Source organism: Echiichthys vipera (genome assembly GCF_963691815.1).
Source record: "Echiichthys vipera genome assembly, chromosome: 6".
NCBI classification, from domain to species: Eukaryota; Metazoa; Chordata; class Actinopteri; order Perciformes; family Trachinidae; genus Echiichthys; species Echiichthys vipera.
The window spans coordinates 23,435,191-23,461,376 of record NC_139831.1 but is presented as its reverse complement, the minus strand read 5'-3'; the positions used below and the strand labels follow the sequence as shown (position 1 = coordinate 23,461,376).

The window sequence follows — 26,186 nt, the reverse complement described above, 5'->3', positions numbered from 1 at the left end:
TAAATAAATGCTTTACATTTATTTCTACATTTTGTTTCACTGACATTCATTTTTGTATTTCTGTGTCGCATGCTAATGAGGTAGGCATTTATTCATGCATTCATTTATTTTTTCAGCACTTACGTATTAATTTATGCGTTAATGTATGTATTTATTGAGACTTAATTCATGTTTAGTCCTCCATAGGTGTGGATAGTCTAATGGTACTGCCTCTTCTTGCCTATCAGACAGCAGTGAGGGCTGAAACCGCACCGCGCCTTTATTGACGTGCAGGCTCCGCATGTGAAGCATGGCAGGGGAAGGCGAAAAGAAACCAGTGCTGGAAATGGTAAGACACGAGGAAATACTTCATGAGTTTTTTAGATTGTATATAGCTATATGTCTTTAACAGTGTTTAACTCTGTTTGTTAGAAAATATCCAAGTAAAAAAGCTAAGGACAGCATTTCGACCGACCGTAAACGCCTCACGTGTGTAGCTAACAGCAGTGAGAAAACATCCTTTCACCTGAATCCCAAACTACGTTAAAAGCTCTTCTCTTGACTGTAACCTGAGGACACTTATCACACATGAGTTGCATTAGGGTAAAGCTATGCTAAGGATAACTGAAACGTATATCATTTTACCTACTTTACATGTGCCTCTGTCTGTGTCTGGTTCAGAGTTTCTCCACTGGGGGGCAGTATTTAAACAGACTCGAGCCTTCCTCAGTTTCTCCATATGTTGTTCAATATATTCAGCTGATGCTTGTCAATGTGCAACTGTGAGAGAAGTATTGGATGTATTGGCAGTACATAATAGATCCCTTCCAAAGTGATTAGTTTCTCCATTTAATCTGTAAGGATGTTATGTTTTTGTTTAGAGTTCAAGTCATTTATTCTAATCATGTGCTCAACAATTACACAGACAGTTACTGGAAAGGCCAATCTTTGGCCTTAGGCTTGTTTGTTGTTTATTTGGATTGACATTATAAATTGTTACCAAGGCAACAACTACTCTTCCTGGGGGTCATGTTAAGACAACACGCGTTCACATACATACGTACATACATGCATACATAAATGAATGAAAAATAAATGTACCTTCATCAGCAACCTCGCTCACATAAAATAGTGCAAGCTCAAATATAGGGCGAAAATGTAAACATAAATAAAAGAATATATATTTGTTTAGACATCAATGCAAATGAATAAACAGAATGTAAACAGGGATGTAGAGAATATACTATAGCATAATGAGGATTAAAAAAACACTAAAAACTTTGAGCTGAACATGCTCAAGATGGTGGATGTTTTCTAAGATTTCCCCCGAGAGTTGAGACCAGATCCTAGTACAGATAAAGCTTAGTCACAAAGCGTCTTTGTCCTCAAGCTTGCTCCTAAGGATAAAACTGTTAGCAGTAGGGAGGAGGACTTTTAAGATGCTTAAGAGTTTCTTAAGCAGAGGAGAAAAGGGCAGCACGTCAAAGAGGTAGGGGAAATATTCTCCAAACGCTGAATGACACTGAGTGGATGTAACGCTACACATTAGTTTGAGAGCAAATGATGTTTGAGGTTGATCTCATTCGAGATACACTCGCATCTCCTGCCCAACGCTGTAACGCAAATTCACCAGAAATAAATGAGTGATCACAACACTATGATATTTGGCAACCGGAAAAATGCAACAGTGAGTGCGGTAACGATGACTGGGGTCTGTCGCAACTGTCCGTCAGCTGGGTGATCACGCAAACAGTTACAGGGCTCTCACAGCCTCAAATTGTGACACACTGGATGTTCTTGTAGGCCCACAAAAGAGCATTCATGGACACAGTGGGCTCCCGTGTTGTTGTTGATGTTATTGATGGGATGCACGTCCGTGTTATTGCAACATCAAAGTGTATTTGTCAACATTTTCTCTCTGTTGAAAACATTTTTTCTATTAAGTCAGAAGAGATTACTATTGTATTTATTATTACACCATGTCTTAATAGAGGCTAAATTCTTTAATTCATTTTATTTTATTGATGCTCCATTTTATACCTGTGTCATTAAAAGAGCTTTTTTTTTGTTTTGTTAAATCAACCAGTCGCATTTTGTTTTTTGTTTTTTAAATAATGCGTCACACCCTAGGGTAGGGCTGCAGCTATCAAATCTTTTTGTAATCGAGTATTATACCGATTATTCCATCGATTAATCGAGTTATCAGATAAAAAAATTAACTTTGCATAAAATTGTATTATAATTTGTGTTATTTTCCCCCAAATATATTATGTCTGGGGTAGGCCTATTTGGTGTGGTAATCTAACAGGGGTGTGTGTGTGTTTGTTTGTGTTTGAATGTGCACGTGTTCATCCTTAAACTGGAACAGCGGCGCTCGGTGAAGTGGATTTAATAACGGGTTGCTTTGGGCTCAGACACTGAATCATCGATGTCGTGCTGTTGTGGCATAACTGTTCTAGTTACATTGGACATATTGCAACGTTTTGGCTTCTTTTTTGAAATGATCCCAAACTGATTCTCTGTCTTTTCTGTCTGTAGTGGTGTGCATCCGCAAAAACGGTCCGTGTAGAACAATGACCCCTGCGCTAAACTGGCCGCATAATGCGCAAGATAGTAGTTAAATGAATCATTGAGGCAGATGTTTTGCCTTGATGAATTTTTGTAAACAAGTAACTCGATTAATTGTTTCAGCCCTACGCTAGGGTGAAAGTTTTGGTCCCTTCCTTCTTTAGAGCTGCCTTGAGAATGTTCATAAATCCCTCCTAAGCTAGGTATCCGTCTAAGAAAATTTGAGGCTAAATGAACTCTCAAAAGCTTTATGAATATGGCTCCAGGTTTGCAGAACTAGAGCTAACGGAGCTTTTGAAGAAATTCTACACCACGGCCATTCAATCCTGTGCACTTCCATCACGGTCTGGTTAGGATCAGCCGCAAAACAGAATAGGAAAAAGGACAGCTGAAAGAAAAATGAGTGCCCCTCTGCGCACCCTGCTGAACTTTTACACATCTAGAGACTGGACAGGGGCCCACAGAATCATCACAGACGCCACACACCTAGGACACATTCTGTTTGAACTCTTGCTCTTTGGCGAGCGCTATAGGAGGATGTGCACCAAAACCACCAGACACATAAACCACTTCTTCAGATACTCTCTCTCATGAACACTTAAAGGGGAAGTTTGGTATTTTTCAACCTGAACCCTATTTTTCCCCATGTATTTCTGTGTAAGTGACTAATGGCAACAACCTTTTATTGAATTTGGTCCAGTATTGAGAGTAAGCGCTGCATCCTGGCCGCTGTGAAGCCGGCCTGCAATGTAATCAAATAGGGCATCGCACAACAACAACATAGATCCACTAAAATGGCTTGTTTTTGCCACTTAAAAAAAAAAGTTAAATTCCCCTTTAACAGCATGGAGCAATAATTGACACTTGTTAGGTAATCATGACAGTTTGTAATTAGCCCCCTGTCGCTTCGTAGTACAGTAAGTCCTGTGTTCCAGTCAGTGAAGAATATAATATGCACACATATGGATTTGTAGCCCAGTACCGTCCTCCCTCAGCATCTCCCATGTGCACTAAATGCAATATAAATGTACAAATAAATGCATATATAACTGCTGTACATTGGTATAATTTCTTCAGCCATAATAACACTCAGTATAGTTGTTGTTATGTATACACACTTACCTCTAGAATGTGATAAATGTAAGTACTAGAAACTACTGTAAACCAAAGTCAGATTCCTTGTATGCAGAAGCACACTTGGCCAATAAAACAGATTCTGGTATATACACACAGGTGTGTCTTACGGAGTTTGGGTTGGATGTGTGATGTTTTACTGAATCCTTTTTTGTTTGTTTTAGGTCCAGGCTGATGGGGCTGATGAGGGCTGTGTGACATTTGTGCTGCACGATGAAGACCATACACTGGGCAACTCCCTCAGATATATGATCATGAAGACGTAAGTGGGTTTTTTTTCTAAACAAAGTCCTACTTTAAACTCGTGTTCACAGATTTGACCTGTTGGTATTTAAAAAAACAAAACATTTAACCCCTCTACTCCCGTGGGGAATGTTTTGAAGACCAAAGAGTCAGACTGATGGCTGATTTGGGTCATTGTGATGAGACTCCAGGGGAACAGTTTCCTAACACAAAAGGACTTTTTAGTGCATACCCTTTTGAAATAGTCACTTTTTTTGTTTTACAGCCTGAAATGATAATACATAAAACATATTTAATAAATAAATTAATACAAAATTAAAAAGCCCCCTGATGTAATACTTTGCAAAGGCACCTTTTGCTTTAATTGCAGCCATCAGTCTGTTTGGATTGGTCTCTATTGTGCACCTAGACTGGGAAATATTTCCCCATTCTTCCTGCAGAACTGTTGGAGTTCAGTCAGATTCTGTGGTGAGCGGTGATGGACTGCACTCTTCAAGTCCATCCACAGACGTTCTGTAGGATTCAGGTCAGGGCTCTGACTGGGCCACTCCAGGACATTCACCTTCCTGTCCTTTAGCCACTGTGTTGTTTTTCTGGTGTGTTTTGGGTCGTTGTCCTGCTGTAAGGTGAACCACCTGCCCATTTTCAAGTGTCTAAGAGTGTACTCACACTGTCCTTCCGCACCGCGACCCGGGCTTTAGGGTACTTGTCCCCCCTCCCTCTCCCCCCGCGCCCCAGCCCCGTTTGTACTCACACTGCCAGGGCCGGCCAATGCTTCTTGCTGTCCATACGCCATCACGCCGTAACACGTCACACGCATTGATCGCGTGTGTGTGGCTTTGTGTACAAATCTTTCCACAGACCTCAGAGTTTTTGTGCGTCTTGTCGACTGTTTTTGAATATTTTCATCCGACCAAATCTGCAGTAAACACTCCAACTCCGCATCACATCAACGTGAACCTTTCAACGCCATTGTTGTTGTTGTTAAATGTCCGCGCATGGTCCGTCCTTCTATTTACATGTCCGAACAGGCGGACATAACGCTACTGCCGTAGGGCTCGTGCTCGTGCTCGTACACGTGCGCACGCTCGTGCTCGTACATGTGCAAACGGCTCCGCTAAAGCCCACCTCTTTCAAGTGGGCCGTGGACGGCCCGCTGGCCGCAGTTATGCGCGGAACGGGTGCACTCACACTGCTTAAAGGTACTAGGCTTTAGCTGAAAAAACTGTTTTGGCCCCGGCCAGAAGGACAGTGTGAGTACGCCCTAACAGAAGGCTGCAGGTTTTCCTCAAGAATTTGGTTGGACCTGGCAGCATCCATTTTCCCTTCAATCCTGACCAAGTGCCCAGTCCCTGCTGAAGAGAAACAAGCTGACGACATGATTCTGCCACCACCATGCTTCACTGTAGGGATGCTGTGTTTTGGTGGTGTGTTGTGTTTGGTTTCTGCCAAACATAGAGCTGAGAGTTCAGCCCAAAAATTTCAATTTTGTTCCCATCATAACCATTTGCCACATGGCATCAAAAATAGTGAATTAAACTACAATAGTTACAATAAACTACGAGGAGATAGATCCTCAAGGACTATTTCATAAGGGTATCATGACTTTCTATAGGCACTGTATGTGTTTCCACTTTGTACCCAGTGCTTCTGTTTTCAGTCAGTCCAGGTCAGCTGGGATGAGGTCATAGTGGAAAAAATGTAATAACACAAACAAACCTCCACCCATTTTAAACAAAACATTAATAATAATCAAAATCTCGCCTGTTTTCTGTTAGTGTGGATGTGGATTTTTGTGGCTACACCATCACTCATCCGTCTGAGAGCAAGATCAACTTTCGCATTCAGACCCGAGGTGAGAACACCCCTTTAATCCTTGTCGCTGGAGCATCTTTTTCCTCTTTCCTTAAATCTGTTTGTGTGCACACGTGTATGACAGCTAGACAGCTATGAATTGTGTTGGGCTGTGTTGCGGAGTAAACATGTTAACTGGAGTCTTGTGCATTCACTTTGTCCACTCAGCCCAAAAACAAAGGCCAGTGGCTGACCTTAAGTAACACACATTAAATCCTTAATTCATGGATTAGTTGAAATGAAATCACAATTGTTTTTCACTATAACTTGGGTAATTATGGAACGGCCGCTTAACGGCAATATTATATTTAAGGATATTGTTTAAAAAAAAAAAAAAAAAATCCAAATAACAAAATTGAAAACTAAATACCTACCCAACAAACCAATCTCCGAATACTCGGAACAATGGGGTTCAGCCCTATAGTTAGCTTTCATGTTGTAATGAAAGCATCTTTTTTTGTTATGTGTGTATAACTCTCTTCTGTTTCTCTCACATAAATCATACATTATTACTAGTGATTAATTGTTTGGCTGACTAATGCAATTTTGAGATAATCTGTATTAGCAGATGCCAGTACTGACAAGGGAGATTAATTAATTATTATAGCCCTTGAGGCGTCGTCTACAGGAGAACGGGATGTTTCGCAAAGGATGTTTTTCCTTCGCATTTGGAAAACTATGCTGCAAGTTATAGCCTACAACTAAACGGAGGCAATGCAGACAATAACTGTGTTAAATGAATGGTGATTTAAAGTCAGCAATTTTCACCTTCATGCTCATGCCAAGATTTGTGGTTGCATCTTTGATCAAGCTCTGAAATTTGAAAAGCAAATTAACACTGTTGTAAAAAAGGTTGCTTTTTCCAGCTAAGGTAAGTTGCCAAACTCAAACTGTGCCTCTCATTTAATGACCCAGAGATTGTTGCAAATGCCTTTATTTCCTCTTGGCTGGATTACTGCAATACTCTTTATTTGGGAATAAGCCAGATATCCACGTCTCAGCTGCAGATGCAGCCAGACAAGTGAGTGGTACAACGAAGAGTGCCAGCGTTACACCTGTACTGGCGTCCCTTAAGTGGCTACCAGTCAAGAATAAGACTGAGTTATAGGTTCTTGCATTTGTTTTAATTGATTTGCCAGTGCCAGGCGAATTTGGAGAACCAGGCCCCTGAAAAGCATCTCACTCTGGCTTTGTTTTGTTCATTTCTCGAATTCTCTAGCAACTCTGGTAGCCCTTATTATAGCTGCGTGTGAGTGTGGACTTTGTGGCCTTGGACCGATCAAACATCTGTTTGTCTTAACTTTTGCTGAATTCTGGAGAGATGATACTATTAGTTATGGTGGTTTTCTTCAGAGGTCTCTACTTCCTGTTTCAGGGGGAATTCCAGCCACAGAGCCGCTGCGGAGGGGCCTGAATGAACTCAGCGCAGTTTCTCAACATGTTCTCAACACCTTTCAGGTGAGCCTGTTTGTCCATCGCCTGTCGCTCTCTGAGAGGAACTGAACCGCAGTGGTTCGGTATGGATTCATTTAAGGAAATGGAAGACAGTCAGTTTACAGTAGGGATTCACTCATTTTGAAATTCGTTGCTGTTACAGATGCCTAAGATACAATTTGGCTGATAGCTGATTCAGATGTTGCTGTTTTTTTGTTATTTACTCTGTTTTTTGTTGTATACTGAACTGAACTATTAAGACCCCTGCACGTACGGCAGAAACCAAAAATGTTAACCAGCACGTGGCGTTATAATCAAGTTGAACGCGTTTTTGCCTGTAACTCGCACATCGTACTTTGCACATTAAAAATTCTTACATTCAGGCGTTCCCTGAACGCACGTGAGTCTCTGGATATATGCCACGCCTATTTCCGCAGAGACTTTTTTACGCAGGATCGGGATATATGCAAAAGCTACTTCTTCAAACTCCTCCTAGGCCAAATGTCAGATCAAGATGAAACTTGGTACACGTAATGTTTGGATGGTCCTGACCGAAAATTATTTAAAGAATTTTGATACTCTTTTAAGTGCCAAAGTTGTAAAGGAACAACTTCCTGTAGGTTAGAGTGAAAATAGGAAGTGCTGCGTATCTTCCTCAAATTGTGTCGGATCGACACAAAACTAGGTAATCTAGTTTCCTATGTCCTACTGAGGCCTTTTACAAGCAACCCCACCAACCAACCATTAGGTGGCGCTGTTATGTAGAATTCATCATATCATAGCAATTATAAGTCAGATGAACAAGAAACGTAGAACAATAGTTTCTGATGCTCGTCAGAGGCTTTGAGAAAAATATGACATCAGTCTTCCAGGAGGTGGCGCTGTTTTGGATATTACTCATATTGGAGCATTAACCGCACAAGTTATGGAAACAAAACTTTTAGGGTAGGTATAGACTGGTGCCCCCACAGAACACCCCAAATATGACACGTCCACCACAATGGGGTGCTATAATCACAGAAAAGGCTTTTTGGCCTCTGACTTTCACATCATTTATTGCAAATCTAGATTTCTTACATCCACATGTTTTCTGAAAGGCACTGAATCTTGGGATTTAGACCACGGCACATTTCTGCTGATTATTTTTGCACAAAATTGCAAAAAATTCAAAACCTATTTTTTTCGAACTCCTCCTAGGCTAGGAGTCCGATTGCCACAAAACTTTGCCGGAATTTATCCCTTTAATCGACTTGACGAAAAGTTATCAAAATAATTGAAATAGTCCAAAAATGTGTATTTAATGAAGAAACAACTTCCTGTATGTTCCTGCTCATAACAGGAAGTATTGAATATCTTCACAATAATTAGTCTGAATAACATCCAACTCGGACTGATAGGTCTCCATGGAAACTTCAGGCTCAGTGCAAAATTTGAGGTCAATTGAACATTAGTTGGCGCTGTTAGACAAAATAGAAAAATACACAAACCATGCGAAAAATATTCAAAACCTACTTTTGCGAACTCGTCCTAGGCCAAGAGTCTCGTCAGCACGAAAGTTTGCACATATACTTTCTAACGCTACGTTCAAAAGTTATCAAAATAATTTTCATAATCCAAACAATATGAAAGTTATAGAGTAAAGACTTGGTACCCTCAAAACAGGATGTGGTGCGTTACTTTGAAGTAGTTTCTCTGATTATCACACAACTTGAAAACGTTATTTCCCGAGCTGCACTGAGGGCCTGTGCAAAATCTGACATCAAACAGCCACAAGCTGGGGCTGTTATGCAAAATAGAGTAATGCATGCATTATGTAAACAAACACAATATCTACTAACTAAAATACCTACACTTTCTTTTTCGGACTACAATCTGTGCTGCGTTCAAGCTGCGACTTGGGTCGTGCCCATGGACCTGCAGGTCCAGATGGCGTCGCCTCTGCAGGTCGCCATGTCCGAGTTGCACGGGGGGCTTGGACCCTGTTGGTACCTGCTTGCAGGTCTAGTTTTCTATCAATATTCAGTTTTTCAAATGGCAACAGGAGGACTGCTCCAACAAAATTTTGTTGTCCTGTACAATAACAATGAAGAATATTCTATTTTATTCTGTGAAGCCCCAAGCAGTTGAGTAGTCGGTCCTCAATGTGGACAGAGTCACATACCTGCTCTCACTGCTATCCAAATGTGGTGTCTGACATCCGATCTCAATGCGTCTTAAAAGTGTTTTCACCTGCAGTTAGAACTGTCCACTTGTGTTTGGATCACTCAGACCCCATGTTGCTGCTGAATGAGAACAGTGTCTAAGACAGTCAGAAGCTAATGGGGATGTAAATTAAGAAAGGAAAGAGAAAGATGATTCACAGGCTCACATTGGCATGGCAGCTGATCCATCGCGGTATAAATGTCTCATGTGCTGAGCAGGGGGCATTGTTTGTCATTCTCTTGTGTCAGTTGATGGTGACTGCTGAAGAGTCAATGTCTCTAGCCACCACGGGGCTTCTGTTCAGAAGCTGACCCAGTGCTCTGACCTCTCTGCGGGGAACGGCAAACAAGAAGCAAACCGGAATATTCAAACGTGCAATAATAATATTTTTTGTGCAGGATCGAGGAAGAACCCTGGGTTTTCTAGTTGGCCCATGGTAAAAGAAAGGTCGCTACCCACAGTCTCATCTCCAATTTTTACATTTTCTTTTCTTTGGTTCCAGGCAAGAGTCAATGAGTTCAAAAACAGGCAGGAGCAGCCGATGGAGTGAAAAGCAGCACGTGTGTGTGTCTGTGTGTGTGTGTGTGTGTGTGTGTGTCTATGAAGCTCTCAGACACCGTTTCTACAAACAAACTGTAAGAATGTGTTCTTGATTTGTCTCTTTCTTTTTTATACATCTGTAAGGTTGAATGAAAAGTTCTCCTCAAAACAGTTTGATCAACTCACATTCAGATATTTGTATAGTTATCTTTTTTGTATTATGTTGAAATTGATGTATCATAAATGTAGTCCTGTGTTGGAGTCTTGGAATGATTTAGTGTAATAAATTTATGACACCAAATCTGGTCAACAAAGAGTTTTTTTTTTTTCTTTATTTTTAACACTCATGCCTTTTGACCTGTGCTGAAATATTTATTGTCATAACTACTCATGTAACAGTGTTTGAAGGATATCCAAAACTAAAGTAATGACTGTACCAAATCACTCTCATCTGTCCTTTGAAGCCGTGTTTTAGAGTGAAAGAACCGTTAACTCGAATGGCCTTATTAGCAGAGGAATGTGTTGCGAGGGTGCCAGCAAGACAGAGAGGGAAAACGAGGGGAGACGAGTGTAAATACTGAGGTTAAAGTCATTTTTTGAGGTTAATCATATCATTCTGTCAGTCATGTGTTCATGCATGGCTGTCTCTGTGGGTACGGAACATCATTTGAGGAAAAACAGCAATTAACTTGGACCGATTTTGATCAAATATACATGCGGTATGGGACATTTTATCTTATTGATAGAGCTAGCTGATTTTGATTTTTTTAACTCAACAGTTTGACATTTTGGATAAATAAGCTTATTTACATTCTTGCCGACTGATGAGAAGATCAATACCACTCTCATTTCAAATATGAAGCTACAGCCAGCAGTCGGTCAGTTAGCTTGGCTTAAAGATGCTACTTCAATGTTTAGCTGATTCCTGATACGCTTAAAAAGAAACTTTAAGTAAACCTATGAAACTTTTGCTAACAATTGGCAAATATGGGATGATGGAAAAAGGCAAGTTTACCAGTCGCACAAACGTTCTAAAAGTTCAGGAAACAGAAACACAAGGGTGCCTTTAATTGCCAATAAATTCAACTTTATTTTGTTACAGAGATAATGTGTTCCATCTTTTTATGTGATCCTGTTGTAATGATGGCAGTGCCAGTGTTAGTTTCAAAAATAATACAATTTTAGTTTTTCTAAATGTATAGCACAGTTTAAAGTGTTGGCTGTAGAAGCTTCTTTTGATTCCCTGCCCAACAAAGGAGATTAAGCAAGCGGCATGATTGGTGCCCTACACTCGTCATGTAGAAGGGAAATTCATAAAACTCCTCACACTTCCAAAACCACATCAAGAGTGAGAACAAGCCTTTAAATATTGTTTGTACAGAAATAGAGACTGTTGTGGTGCTGTGGATTATGTTTCTTTTAGCAAACAATACTTCAGAGTGTTGTGCCATGTTTAATGTGGTGGTGTTCAAAAATGTCCCGCTGTCATGAACCTCATCATTTAGAAATCTACACGCTCACACCACGTATTATTTGAAACACATTATGACATGATTTCAATGAATGTATGGTTCATTTTTTGTTTTTCTCACTTTTTCAATATCTATATTGCAGTACTTGTAACATTTCCATGTATAGAATTGTTGCTTTAATGTTGTAATTTCATGCAGTTATTTTAGATTTTTGTTTACGTCACATTGAGGTGTGTTAATGCAGCAGTGTGTGTGTGTGACCTCAGGGTTCATTGACTACAGCCAGGTCTGTGTGGTTTGCGAGATGTGAAGAACAAAAACAAAATGACCTTTTCCAGTATTGATAAATTGTTTTCTCTGGACATTAGACTTCAGAGGAAAAGCTTTATGAAAAACAAGAAAACAAGGTAACCTGCCTCGTGGAACTGGTTTCTGTTTCCAAGAAACTGCTGTGCTGACTGAAAAAAAAAAAAAAAACGAGAATTCCTTCACATCTGTAAGATGAATTAACGTGAAAGATCTTTTCCAAGATTTACTGTCTTCCATAAACCTGCTCCTTGGAACTGGCCCCTCTAGTTGTGTAGTTGTTGAAAAGTCTTGATGATCTTTCTCTGAAATCAGATGTTAACCAAATGTAACGCCTGAAGCCTGTGACCTCAAATTTGACAGACTGTCATTAACGGAGGTGATTGTTTATGTTCAGTCCTGTCAAGAGTGCGCTGCTCTCTCCTACCACAGCTGTACTGTGATCTGAAAGGGAGCGTTTGGGAATGTTTGAGCATTTCTTAAAATGATGTTATACTAAGGAACTGATGTAAATCACATTACAGGAAAAGTCAGTGTTAATTAAAAGCAGTGAAAATCTATCCTTTCCAAACACCCTACTTAAAGGTGCCCTGTGGAGATTTCTTGTAAACAAAAGTTATATTTATTAAGTGTCCTCATGCAAGAAACACTCGTACGAAACTGTATGTCAAGGTCCGTTCTCTCAACTTGATCCAATCGTACTCGCCTATGGAAGACGCCATCTTGTCAGACTTTGACTCCGCCTCATTTCCTCTTACCAAAAAAGGGCATGTGTGTGGCAGCCATCTGACTGACGTTTACCTCCGAGGAGAAGTGATTGTGAGCGGCTAGCTGTGACTCAAGAGGCCACGCCCCTAATTATTCATAAACTTTAACCTCCAATAAAATAAAAAGTAGCCTGGTACGAAAAAATTCAGCCCCCTCAGTGCTGTCATGGAGATATGACTTCAACATACAGACTAGAATGGTTTTGTACCAGGTATTTCGGCATAAAATTATCCCAGTCTTTTTCGGCAAATTCGGTCATCAAATAAGCCATCGAGACAATTTTTTGGACGACTTCGTAATTCCTAGAAGAGCTTTTGACCCATAGAACCCAAAGAAGGCGTGCTTGAAGGAGAATGCCATTCCATGAGTGCAGCAACTGGCTACAGATAGACTGGAGTTATAGATATTTCACCAAACTGCCACAAACCACAACGTTAACGTGTTTTGCTGGAATAAATCATCAATGGGCTCCTTCCCTTTGGATTGCATTCGTTGACTTGAATAGACTTTAGTACGAGCAGCTGGTACCGGGGCCAGTAGGTAAGTCTTTAAAGCACTCTTTTAAAAAACTCTGGGTTCACTAACTACGTTGTTGGTGCTTCGGTTAATGTGTAGGGACTCTTATCATGCTACAGCAGAGGTGTGGTGTTATTTGGTGCAGCTTTAATGGTAGAAAAAAAGACGTTTTAATCAGTTCAATTTGCCACCCCGAGCTAATCCGTGTTAGCCACGCCAGGCACTTAGCGCCGTTCCGGAAAATTTCCGCAAATAGTTCAAACACGAAAAAAATTGTCTGTATGGCTTATTTGATGACCGAATTTACCAAAAGATGATTATTTTAGGCCGGAATTTGACTTTGAATAAGTTTAATTGTGCTGTCAAAACGACCTATTTAACCTGGGGGTCAATGAGAAATTCCTCTATTATGAAACCTGCCCCTAGTGGCCACTGGGTGAACTGCAGTTTGGGGCACTTTCGTTCAGTATTGGATCAACCAGGAAGTGGCTGTGATTGGGGCTTGGTACGCACAGATTTGTTCCTAAGTGACGTGTACGTGGCTTGATTTTCTTGTATTTTGAATGTTCTCTGAGGTACCAACACAATTTGCAATTTGGTGCTGCCCTGTCGAAGGATTCATGTTTAGTTAGTCTGCTGTCATCAAAACCTACGTTTTTCAATAGTTTGTATATTTGTATTACTTTTTGAAACAACTTTGAGCTTAAAAGCCTATAAATTACACTTCATTATGTTGACAGTATATTATTTGAATTATAATATAATTCCAATGTCTTTCTATTGCCTTACAATATCATCATCATTTTAAATGAGCTCAATAGTATCAATATGAAAATCTCAGACTACAAAACCTCCTCCCAGACATTCAAACTTCTTCATTCAGATACAGACCTAAGGTAACACAGCACTGTTCTTTTTTTCCCATTCCTTGGCTTCAGCAGGTCCTTTAACCCTGCTGCTGATGCTGTTTAAAATTATTGGCTTTCCTTTATGGATTTTCAAAAGCAGGGCTGAACTTTATATTATTGTGCTGTTACTCATGCTATTTTACAATTCTCGTAAACACGCACTCATTCACGCACGGGTGTCGTTCATCTTGTTTATGCTGGTCATTTATCAGAAGTTGGGAGCATCTGCTGAATCTGACGTGACTAGGTTGAAACTAAGATTAACAAAATGAGGATCCACTCATAGAAAAAACAGCTCCATAATGATACTAGAGGTCAAAAACTCCACAGGGACCCTTTAATGTTTGCAGATATATTGTGCAACACTAATGCCCAGACATGGCTCTAAAATGCACTGTACTCTAGTTAAAAAAAACTCAACACAACACAAATGCTACAAAATAATATTTATTACACCATACTCTCAAGAAATACGTACATTATAAATGTATTTAAAAATAGCGGGGCCAATGTTCACATTACATTAGATATCCAACCTCAAATTACCTCTAAAACTAGACCTTCCAGTACAGTCGCCTATATACTGTATATATACATACACTGTAGATATATTGGTTGAAGATGGCATAAATACATATGATAGTCACATACTGATCAGCTGATTTGAGCAATCTAATACGGCTGCAATGGAAATATTTCATCCAAACATTTATATCTTACATAAATCAAACATGTTCAGTGTTAACAAACACCTCGTCTGGTTTGTCAGCACACATTTGGTTATGAAAGAGCACACTTTTGTTCATTACTTTGATATAGAAAAGTCCATCACCATGTCTTGTGTACTGAGAGCCACCTTGTGCTTATATCATCAACATATGCTCTCACTACTGCCAGTGTAAAAAAACGATTCATTTAGGCTTTAAATGTGCTTAGAATGAATTGTAACCTGCAGGTTTTTGTCATTCCCACGCTGACTTTTTAAAGAGCCAACAACTGTGTAAATAGGTAAGAAATACAATCCCCACTAAAAACATTCACTTCTTAAAAACCTCCAGCTGTACTGGATTTCTTTTTCCTTCCCAAAACATTTAAATGGGACAATTCTAGGAGATGTTTTCCACGAGCAGTAATTTCCAGCCACAGGAACATCTTTGTAATATGACCACTCACTAATGGAGTTGAACTACTGTGAAAGGTACACATGTTTTGGGATATTTTCTTAGAAAAATAGAAGGTACATTGTAAAAGAGAGGTTAAGACTTTATACACAGTGGAAACATGTGCAACAGCATGAATACTGAATAATAAAAGTACTAATAATTGACCTTTTTGTGTCGCATGACAGAAATCATCTGGTGTTTGTCAGTGTTCTCGGACAGCTGGCCTCCACATGACTTAAGGCGACGATGATTTCCAGATAAAATATTTCCGATGATTGGCTCTCCACAAGACAGCGGGGCCCATTTCACCCTTTGAAGACGCCACCAGGTCGACAGTGTGCATTCAATTGTTAGATCATTAGCTTTTGATTGTGTTTATATGCAGAGTAACACGTGCATATTTATATTTTAAAAAAAAGACCTTTTGGAAAATAACTCTGGGGTCACAGTTTCCCTCTATCTTTCCCTGTGAGGTATTAAAGCTTCAACAGGTAGAAACTTATCAGAGCTGTTATTCATACATGAAGCTCTGAGGCTCACTCTCTCTATCATCATAGGGTGGCAGTCTGCTCGTAAATAATCCGCTACAGGTACATACATTTACGAGCGGCTTTAATAAACATTCTTTATAAATGTGTTGATCACGTTGGTCCGCTGAGACACCTTTGGTCCTCTACGCAAGCTTCAGTGTCAGAGGATGAACTGATTTATGCAGCCTTGGTTCCATCATTCCCAGTGGGTGTTACAGCCTGAACAGGTACAGTCCTGTTATTTCATTCATCACCTGGGTCCATCAGTCTTTCAGTCTCCTGTGAGTCCTGTAAAAAGTGACTTCTAACTTGTTCAGTTCTCTTCCTCCTGATTGGTCTGTTGGCAGTGGCATGTTTCTTGCAAAAAAAGTGTGTGTGTGTGTGTGTGTGTGTGTGTGTGTGTGTGTGTGTGTGTGTGTGTGTGTGTGTGTGTGTGTGTGTGTGTGTGTGTGTGTGTGTGTGTGTGTGTGTGTGTGTGTGTGTGTGTGTGTGTGTGTGTGTGTGTGTGTGTGTGTGTGTGTGTGTGTGTGTGTGTGTGTGTGTGTGGGGGGGGGGGTGTGTGTGTCTGTGGGGGTGTGTGTGTGTGTGTGTTTATGAAGAGCTTGTGTATTTCTGACTGGAGCGGGAGCTGGAACGGTCCAGTCCGCTCCCGTGACAAGAGCCCTTCCAGCGTCCTCCTGAGCCTCGTTCATCCAGGGGAGATGTTCTGTAGCACCAGCAGCACAGGCAAGACTGTGGGACAAGAACACACACTTGTGGACTTTGCTTTTGAATAATTTCTATATTTTGAGCGCGAGTGTGTGCCCTCTTACCTGGAAGCAGTTTTTAAACTTCTGGCTGACAAAGTAGAGGGCAATCGGGTTAATGCAGGAGTTTAGGGAGGCCATGTTGATCCCGATGTAGTCCATCACTAACAGGAAGCTGATGGGGGAAAGGGCAAAGTGTGCAGTAAGGGCTACAGGAAGTCACAGAGCGGAGAACAATGGGCTGTCATGATGTTTGCACTGTATTTGCGTCGCCTGGCGTATCTGCGTCGCCTACCTGAGCAGTTCACAGCGGTTGGGGTCAGTTTGGTCGTAGATTGTTTTCTTCAGAATACGGCTGAGATGAAGGGGCAGCCAGCAGAGAGCAAAAATCAACACGAGGCAGAACACTGTCTTCGCCACTTCTCTCCGCTGCGCACACAAACGACAAATATTGATGCTACTTTGTCCGTACAAGTGCCTGTTTGTGATAAATGTCAATCTTCACTGGAAACTCTTCTTCATAGTTTTGCTTTACGCCCCAAGATCCAATCCTTCTGGATTTTTTAAAACCCCAAACAAACCAGAGCCTTTTCTTGTCATTCTTGTCATTTCTGAGACACTCAGAGGTCTGTTGGCAGTAAAAATTATTCTCATGGTATGGAAAAGCACATCCGTCCCTACCTCTAGGATGTGGCTAGAGGATCTAACTAACATGCTCCATCTGGAAAGACTACGATATGCTCTGGGTAATAGGCTTCCACAATTTTACAAGACCTGGAAACCCCTGTTATCATATTATCTTTGCAAGTGAAATACAACTGCTAACCTGTTTCATGTGGTCGTTGAGTGCGATGCGCATTCCTTTTTTGCGACTGAGCATCTCGCAGGACATGAGTGTGTAGAAGATTCCTGTGCAGGCCAGTGGGAAGCAGAAATAAAAGCCAAACAGCCACCAGTCTTTCACATCCTGGTAGAACTGGAAAAAGGAAGAGACCCAGTCAAAAAACTGAAGTTACGGAAGTTTCTTACATATATTTCAAAAGTTTTAAGGTCCCATGTTGAAAAAAAGTCCGATTTTTTTAAAATTATAAATCATGTCGAGGTGCTATATAAATACTGTGAAAGTATCAAAATGCTCAATCCACAGAAAAATGCACACATCCTGTATTCATAAACTGTCTTTAAACGAGCCGTCAGGACTTCTGTACGGTCGTGATATCACAACTATACCAGATATATACATATAAGTCGAAAGTGCTGCTACAGTGTCGTTACAGTCTTTCCCCGGCTGCATTGAAGGTGAAGGGTGCTGAGAGTGCAGATGTTGAAGACCCAGAAACACTGATCAATCAGAGCAGACAGGGCTTTTTTGGGGAGGGTTTATTAAAGAGACAGGCGCTAAAACAGAGTGTTTCAGACAGAGGGTGAATACAGGTATATTCAGACAGACAGGATGGGGGGAAATAATGTTTTTGAACATTAAAACATGTAAACATGTTCTAGTAGAAAACCAAAATTAAATTATGAACCTAAAAATTTGCACAATATGGGGCCTTTAAGATGTAACAGATGCCTGTTCTATTTGTTACTCTTTTCCCAATACACTTTATTACTTATATTTTTATGTAAGAAAAGTTTCTCTTCTATTTTGATAGTAATACAGAGTGAAATATGTTTTATTATCAATCCTATCTTACTGGAACAATATTCTGTTCATAAAACTAGATATTCAACAAGCCAACCATTTGTTTCAAAAATGATTTAATACACTATATTTTAGTACTACTGAAAAATGCCCAAATCAAAAAAGAACAACATTTGGAATCTCTGCACAATCTCCCAATGATTTTTAAAATATATATATATATATTTGTGGTGTTTGCATTATTTGTAATCCATTTGTACATACAATAAAAACATGGAATTCTACAATGAAGATTTTTCTTTTTTTTAATGCCACACTCTACCATAAAGAAGATATTAATGATCTTCCAGAAATGCAGATTGGTTACAAATATGTTACTATAAATAAGTTTTAGACTTGTTTGCACAAATTCCTTTCCATAAAGAGTCTTTATGCTGATCACATGCATGTGCTCTTTGAATACTCCAGGTGTACTGTGCTTATTCCTCCCTGTGAAGGGCTCATAACATGAGAGGGATATGCTCTTGTTGTAGGATTGGTGATGCAATGAAAATGCCCTACAGTGTGCCTTGCATTGTTTTTGAAATACACTTGCATTTTATGTATTTTTTGAGAATATATTCCACCCATACAATGAGCCCTTCACAAGGAGGAATAATTCTAACTTTTTAGGAAAATTTAGTTGGACGAATTAGACATTTCCTCAATTACTATCAGTCCTTCTCAAAGTAGCCCACCAGCTGAGATCAGGCTGAATGTGTCTTTTTGCTATTTTGACATCTCGCTCACTGATTTAAAATGGCATATGAAAATATATCACATTCACATGCATCATGTCAACTGTATCCTGCAATCCAGACCTTCCTGGCTGAAATTACCTTGAAGTATTCACATATTGGAAATATCTTTTCAATTTGTGTCTTGTTGTGCAGCTTTTTTGAACATAACATAAATGTTATCATCATTCAGATGATTTGCATGCAGTGTGTATGGGTTATATTACATTGTTATACTTTACAACTAATTAGTTCTTGGCCGGGCTTAAAAAAGAGAAAAGGGCTGCAGCTGTTGTTGCCTTTATGGGCTTATTAATCACTTAGATCCAGGGAGAAAAATGCCAAAAGTCCCCTTTTAATAGAGAGATCTAACTCAGTGTTCAGAATGTTTTGATCACATGCAATCTGTTTCTGCAAAAGGAAGATGCAGTTGCATCCAGCTGTTGGAGTTTATTATATTGTTGAAATGAAGTGGCTACCTTCATAAAGCTGGTTGTCTGATCTGGATGCAGCAGACACACGCGCAACTTGTTGCCTCTGTATGGCATCTCCAGCATGTCGAATGCAAGCGCCTCAGGGACCGCGAGCACTACAGCAACCAGCCAGATCAGAGTCACCTCCATCGCTTTCCACAAAGGGATCCCCATCCCCTTCACCCTGCTCCATGACGTCACTGCGTGGTAGCTACACAAACACAGATGTAGACATTAGCTGCTTTCTGTACTAATGTTTGCCATGTTTGTTTGTAGAGTAGAAGTCTACTCACCGGTCAATACTGAGGGCACACAGGCTCAGGACGGTGATTCCCACTGAAGCTTTCTGGATAAACGGCATCAACTTGCAGACATAGACGCCGAACGGCCAGTCCTCGGCTATTAGCTGCAGAGAAGAAATACACTTGTCATGAGAGACATGCTTCATGTGTAAAGACATCTTTAAGGTTCCTTTCTTCCTCGCATCTTTATTGTCATTATTACTGCAGCAGCTGGCCAAAATCAACAACTCCTCCTCCCTGCTATAAAGCCCATCTCCCACGGGCTATAAAATCAGTTCAGCATCAGACATGTCTTCAACAAATCAGGCTACACATTTGATTATTTTGCTTTTTGCTTGTAAGCTACTTATAAGGGCTTTTTCACACTGCACTTAGACAGGGGCTTGCTGGCCCTGATCCAGAGCAGAGTTAGCCCAGAATTTCCAGGGTAATCCCCAGAAAATCAACTAAACACAGAGTAGAAGTGCAGTGGGATTCATATAACCCTGGGTTTAGGTCAGTGTGTAAAACGGAGCTAAATTATCCCTGGGATATTCTTATCACGGGCTACAGAAATCTACAATTAGGTCACTAACAACGAAACGGTGTATGACCTTCCAGAGACTACTACTCATGTTTGCTTACAGCATATACAGCACAGGATTCCAGCTCCATTTACTTTAAAGTGATTTGGAAAATAAAACTAGTTTCACATGTTTTCTGCTTTTGTTTTTGGAACGCCTCACGGGCACATGTTTGTGGTTACAGTATGAGTTGAACATTAAGCAGAGAGTGAATTTACACCCAAGCCCCATGGATGTTTTCCTGTCACTCTCTCACACACAGGGCAGTCTTGCCTGTCTCCACAGTTCTGTGTCGAGGCTGGAGAAAAGTGCTGTCATTCTGGTATTGAGGAAAAAAAATGTTTACTGTCAGTTTGGATTTCTTTTGGATGCCTTTGCAAAATAGGCAATGGCGAAATTAGGAGAGGATAAATGAAATGGTGCTTAACCACAAAAATGAAGGAATTTCTGGTTCCCTCGTCTCAAAGTCAACGTATTGTTTGAATGTTTTTTTGTTAAAATAACGCCTGTGGTTAAGAGATTTATATGTTTTGTTCTACAAGATAAAATGTGTCGGTAAATGCCCCAGTTGTGAATTTTGAAGTCTGTACATGTCTTTGAAAAAGCTTGTTGATAACAAATGGATAAAGAAACCGCGAACATTGAGCCGTGGTATGATGTGTTTATAGTCACATATTAGCTTTTTATTTCTGGCAATTGCATTAATGCTACAAAAATCATAGAAGTGGTGTTAATTTGTGAAGATTATCTTGCTGAACAAAACGTTTTAAGTAAGCTTGTTTTCTGAAATACTTCAAAATGGTATTGATTTTGGTCGACTTTTGTCGAACCAGCGCCATTCTAACTTCAGGGCTACGGAAATAATCTGTGACAGGCTTTATACCAACAGTCTACATCTGCGGAGTCTGTACCCTAAACACAAGGAAGGAAAACAAGTTTTTGTCCCCAACTGTTGGCTCCTTGTTCCTTTTCTTCTAGGTGGAAAAGTCTAAACTGAAACAGGAAACGAACAAAACCACAAAAACATACTAAATCTAAGAACTAACCACAGAAATAAACTCTTAAATAAACCACAGCTAACCGCAGGATGTGCCAAGAGAAAGACAAAACGGCTCACTCTCTGTAACTGTGAAATTGATGCACGGGAAAATTGCTTTAGATTAAAGTCACGCTAAATTAGACACACACCCGGCAATGGGTAATACATTACACTCATTGAAGATGGGTTTTGGTATCTTATTGTGTGAAATGCCTGATTTGTTGAATCAAAATTGTGTCATGTGCAAACGCTGCATCTTATTATCGGATAAATCATTTAATCCCTTGCTCTAACACTGAAACATTATCATCAGTTATATATCAGAACTTGAAAGTGTTCAAAAAGAGATATAAGGAAATGATGGGTACACAGGGTACAGGGATAATATTTGATTATCATTGTTTGTTTATTGAGTATTTAGGTTGTTATATATTCTTTCTTCATTTTGTTGATTTATTCATGTAATTGTTAATTCATTCTTTTATTTTGGACACTGAAATATATAAATAGTTTATAGTTTTTGATTAAATTGCGAAAACATGCAAGACATTATAATATATACTTAATAGAAATATATGAGAAATTAATTGTATTTTGAAAAATACTTGTAAAATAAAGTTGAAACAAAACTTTCAAAAATAAACTGAAATAATAATAAATACTAATTTTTACGTGTAAATTTAAATCAACTCTTCAAAATACAGGCCTGGACATTATCAGTCACACGTGACAAACAGAAGCAACACCAGACAGACAGAGAGGATAAATGTTGTCACCTTAAACACATTGATGGGGATGGCAATGATGATATAAATCAGGTCCCCCAGAGCCAGGCTGCCGATCAGGACGTTGGGTCCGTTCCTCATACACTTGTTCTTATATATGATCCTGAGTAGCGTTGAGTTGCCGATGATCCCCACAACAAATATCAGGCAGGACACGATGGTATTCACATACTTGAAGGCGTGCTTGATTTCCGTGGGCTTAATGCACATGGGGGGGAAGGAGCCCCGCGGCCGGCCCGGCTGTGGGGGTGAGAGCTGGACAGAGGCGTTGATCTTGGGCGGTTCGGAAATTTTGGGACCTCCCTGGGTGTCACGGACGAACCGAGAGGCTCTGACCTCTGTGACCATTAGGAGACACAGCAGAGCGGCGATGGCCCTCATCTTTGCACGAGCCTTGCAGCCTTGTTCACTCACTCAAAGGCACGGAGTCATTCACACACATGCACACATCGCGCCTTTCTGCGTAGGCCCGAGTCCAAGCTTTAATGTCCTGCAGAGAAAGGAGTAAAGGAACCATCAGCATCCAAACAGCCGCATGCTTATCTCAACAAGTCTTGGTTGGATTAATGTCAAGATTGACACCGTGATGTTGACATGTTCGAATACACAGTTTGTGTATCGATAACACAGTTCATTTAAACAGATTAATCTTGCCCGTGAGTGAATTGGTCCTGAATCAACATGTACGATGAATGAAAAAGTATTATAATAGAGGACAGGGGGTGAAATAAACAGAAAGAGAAGAGAGCAGAGATTAGAGGTTAGATGAAGGACAGCCTTTCTGTGTGTCCAATGTGTGTGTGTGTGTGTGTGTGTGTGAGAAATTTTATTTTTTCTCACAAAGGACCCTAGCTGGGCTCTGAGCCTCTAAAGGATCATGTGCCCTGGGCTATCTCTGGAGATAAATGGGCTGATTGACGATGGTGGCAATATCTGAAGGGACATGCTATCAGGGCCCTGTGATAGACTGGCGTCCTGTCCAGGGTGTACCCCGCCTCATGCACGATATCAGCTGGGATCGGCTACAGCCCCCCGCGACCCTGATAGGGACAAGCGGTTGAAGATGAGTGAATGACATGCTATCAGGGTGCACAATCACACACACACGCAATATTTCCATCTTTGCGTAAACATACAAAACTCTTTACCGCATGATTGGAAAAGGCAAAGGTTTTGGGACAAATGCTTAGTTTACTTTTTAATAATCACATCTATTAACGTGCTTACTTACACGACTTCTGGCAACCTCACACACACACACACACACACACACACACACACACACACACACACACACACACACACACACACACACACACACACACACACACACACACACACACACACACACACACACACACACACACACACACACACACACACACACACACACTGTCACTGGCTTTCATAGCTGCATTCGGCTCTGAAACACAGAGGCTCATTCTGTTCATGCACACAAAAGCACAAAGTCACATGGATGAAATCACACACATATCACAAGAAATCAGTTTTGAAAAATGTGTCCACGTGGCCTCTCTATCATCTGAATAATGACTTTGTTTTGGATAACATGGTACCTCATTAGCCCATGTCAGAGCAGGCTTGTCGGATCTAATTGGAAAGCTGAGTTTTAATCGAGTTGATCCCCTTAATCGAATGGACTTGACTTTAGAAACCATCCCTGACCTTTAACTCTGCTGGCTCCACTTCTTACAAAGAAGGAGGTGGAAAGTTGGCAACCAGCAAGATGAAAAGATGAGTAGAAATGAATGGTTCAAAAATGTGTGTTTGTGCGTGGGGGGAGAGGGCGGGAAGAGGAGTATGAAGAATGGGGGTGGGGTGGGGGGGCAAAAACCCACAGAAATGCAGGAACAGAATGGCAAGAAAAGACGAACAATGGGAGGAAAAAGGAAAACACACGAATGGAAAGTTCAGAAGACGGAAAGAATGAGAGCTGGGGTACTACGCCCGAGAGGTCAGGAGTCCCCGAAAGTCTGCAGGTTGGTGTGAGGAGTAGTGAGCAGAGCCGTGTCTGAGGACCGGAGGAGGGCATGGGGGATGCATCTCCAAAATGGATTCTATGTAAACAGGACGAATGAAAAATAAATGTCCAGTATTTAGTAAATATAAACTTTATGTGACTCCGAGCCTGAGCGTTTCAAATAGGACGCCTTTATATTACTGTTAAAGCATTTCGCAAGATTATAAAATACCACTGATTTTCTCTAGATTTTTTCTTAACATATTCTTCATCTTTTTTCTACTCAGATCCTTCACTTAAGAGGAGAATCTGGAGGAAGCGCTGAATGCAGTAACACAAAAGTGATGGGTCTATGGCCCACTGGTGAAATCCCTTGCATTTGCAGTGAATGCCTGGTTTGTCTGTGGCGACATTCCCGGGAAATATCACAAGCGTCACGCAGTTAGTTACGTGTTTCCAATCCCCCAGCATTGGTTTGTCGGCCAGAGAGGGTAGGCGGAGCTAACGCAACACACTTGCTTTTCAATTGCCGACTGATGTCACACAGGTGACACAGTTTGGATATAAAAACACACCTGCAATTCCTGCATATTGCCAAAGGGTTTCAAGATGAGAGAATAAGGTATTAATACTTGATTTATTCTGAAATATTGTTATTTTTAATTGTTCATAATCTGATAGAATATCCGCTGTGGCTATACCTGTGCTGTACTACCATTTTTTTTTTAAATAACCAAGGCTCTTCAACAAAAACCTTCATTTTGTGAATAAACAGTGAGCAAAATTAGAGAACACTTTCAGATACCTCCCAGTTATTGGGGTTAATCTGGCACCTCGTGACAAAATGTCCAGATGAAGTCCAAAGTGATGACCCTCTCAGCCATCAGAGAGAGGTTGGGCATTCCAAGTCTCTGATTTCAAGAATATTGAAACATATTCATTTAAGTCCCTCAAAAAGGACGGTCGGACAGGGTTGTGTGAAGACTCTCAATGGGGAATCGGTTCAACACTGCAGCTGGAGTTACTTCAGTTCAGTGCTGAACAGGGCAAGGATCTGTCTCTGCACACAGTGTCTCGTTATTTAAGACTTTTTGGACTGAAAGCCCACTCTGCAGTGACCAAACCTCTCATCAGCAGAAACAATGAAAAGGCTAGATTTACCTTTGTTAAGGAGCATGTTGTGTGGACAGAGGAGAACTGATCCAGAGTGACTTCAGTGATGAGAGTACGTTCAATTTATTTGGGTCTGATGGAAACATTGTGTTCGGCGTAGAACTGGGGAAGGACTAAACCCAAAGTGTGTAAGGAAGTCGGAGGTGTCATGGTTTTGGGGTTGTTTTCTACAGCAGGAGTTTGGCCTCTCGTAAAGCTACATGGCAGCGTGAATGCAAATGTTTATGTCAACCTCCCTCTGCAATATGCAATAACTTCACTGCAGTTGTCTCCCAATAAGCTGCAATTTTCATTCAAGACAATGTCCCCTGTCACAATGCAAAACAGGTTAAACAGTTCTTGAAGCTAAGAATATTGAAACAATGAAATGAGTCCAGATCTAAACCCCATAGAAAATCTCTGGAAAATCTTTGGCAACAAAGTACAGTACATTGATTGGACTTTAGACTAGAGTGTGTCTAAAGTGTGAGAAACTAGTGATGTCCTGTGGGCGCAGATGTGCTGAAGTCATTTAAAGCTGTGGCCTCTACACTTCCTGTTCATTTTTGATTCCTATAGCCCGAGTAAAACATTGTTTACATAATCTCTTCTGACACAATGGTTACTGTTCTCTAATTTTGCTCACTGCTTTTTTTTTCACAAAATAAAGGTTTTTGTTGAAGTGCCGTGGTTACTAAAAAAACATGTTAGTACAGCAGTGGTATAGCCACAGAGGATATTCTAGCAAACTCTGAACAATAGAAAAATTATATTTCAGAATATATCAAGTATCGATAATTTGTTCTCTAATTTTGATCACACACACACACACACACGCGCACACACACACACACACACACACACACACACACACACACACACACACACACACACACACACACACACACACACACACACACACACACACACACACATAAATCGAAAAGGTTAGTAACCTGTGAGAATACTGTGACTATCAGGCTGTGATTATTATAGAAAAACAAGCCTTCCTTTGCCTAACTGCATGGAAATGATATTGTCATGAGATGAGAGTCTGACTCCCTCCTGTCTAACACATGGGCTTGTAAAAAATTCAACTCCAGAAGA

At 40.5% G+C, this 26,186-nt stretch overlaps 2 protein-coding genes across 2 annotated transcripts in view; one reads left to right on the top strand and one right to left on the bottom strand.

The window, feature by feature from the left end:
* The first annotated feature begins 257 nt into the window (after positions 1-257).
* Positions 258-10,200, top strand: polr1d (RNA polymerase I and III subunit D). The gene is made up of 5 exons (XM_083914840.1): positions 258-328; positions 3,846-3,943; positions 5,703-5,779; positions 7,154-7,236; positions 9,917-10,200. The coding sequence occupies exons 1-5, from the start codon at positions 290-292 to the stop codon at positions 9,962-9,964; spliced, it is 345 nt and encodes a 114-aa protein (XP_083770966.1). The 5' UTR covers positions 258-289; the 3' UTR covers positions 9,965-10,200.
* A 4,157-nt stretch (positions 10,201-14,357) lies between these two features.
* LOC310948675 (endothelin receptor type B-like) overlaps positions 14,358-26,186 on the bottom strand; it is a 12,850-nt gene continuing 1,021 nt past the window's right edge. Inside the window, exons 2-8 of the mRNA XM_083915873.1 lie at positions 21,938-22,436; positions 19,551-19,663; positions 19,264-19,468; positions 17,190-17,339; positions 16,659-16,792; positions 16,430-16,538; positions 14,358-16,349 (exon numbers count right to left, since the gene is read on the bottom strand). Coding sequence (XP_083771999.1) covers positions 16,209-16,349; positions 16,430-16,538; positions 16,659-16,792; positions 17,190-17,339; positions 19,264-19,468; positions 19,551-19,663; positions 21,938-22,327 — 1,242 coding nt within the window. The 5' untranslated portion in view covers positions 22,328-22,436 and the 3' untranslated portion in view covers positions 14,358-16,208. The remainder of the gene's footprint in view (positions 16,350-16,429; positions 16,539-16,658; positions 16,793-17,189; positions 17,340-19,263; positions 19,469-19,550; positions 19,664-21,937; positions 22,437-26,186) is intronic.

Bases quoted from the DNA above. Each gene is read 5' to 3' on its own strand.
- polr1d (XM_083914840.1), top strand. From the start codon at position 290: ATGGCAGGGGAAGGCGAAAAGAAACCAGTGCTGGAAATG. The intron at 3,944-5,702 runs GTAAGTGGGTTT...GTTTTCTGTTAG, and splicing joins AGATATATGATCATGAAGAC to TGTGGATGTGGATTTTTGTG. The intron at 7,237-9,916 runs GTGAGCCTGTTT...CTTTGGTTCCAG, and splicing joins ATGTTCTCAACACCTTTCAG to GCAAGAGTCAATGAGTTCAA.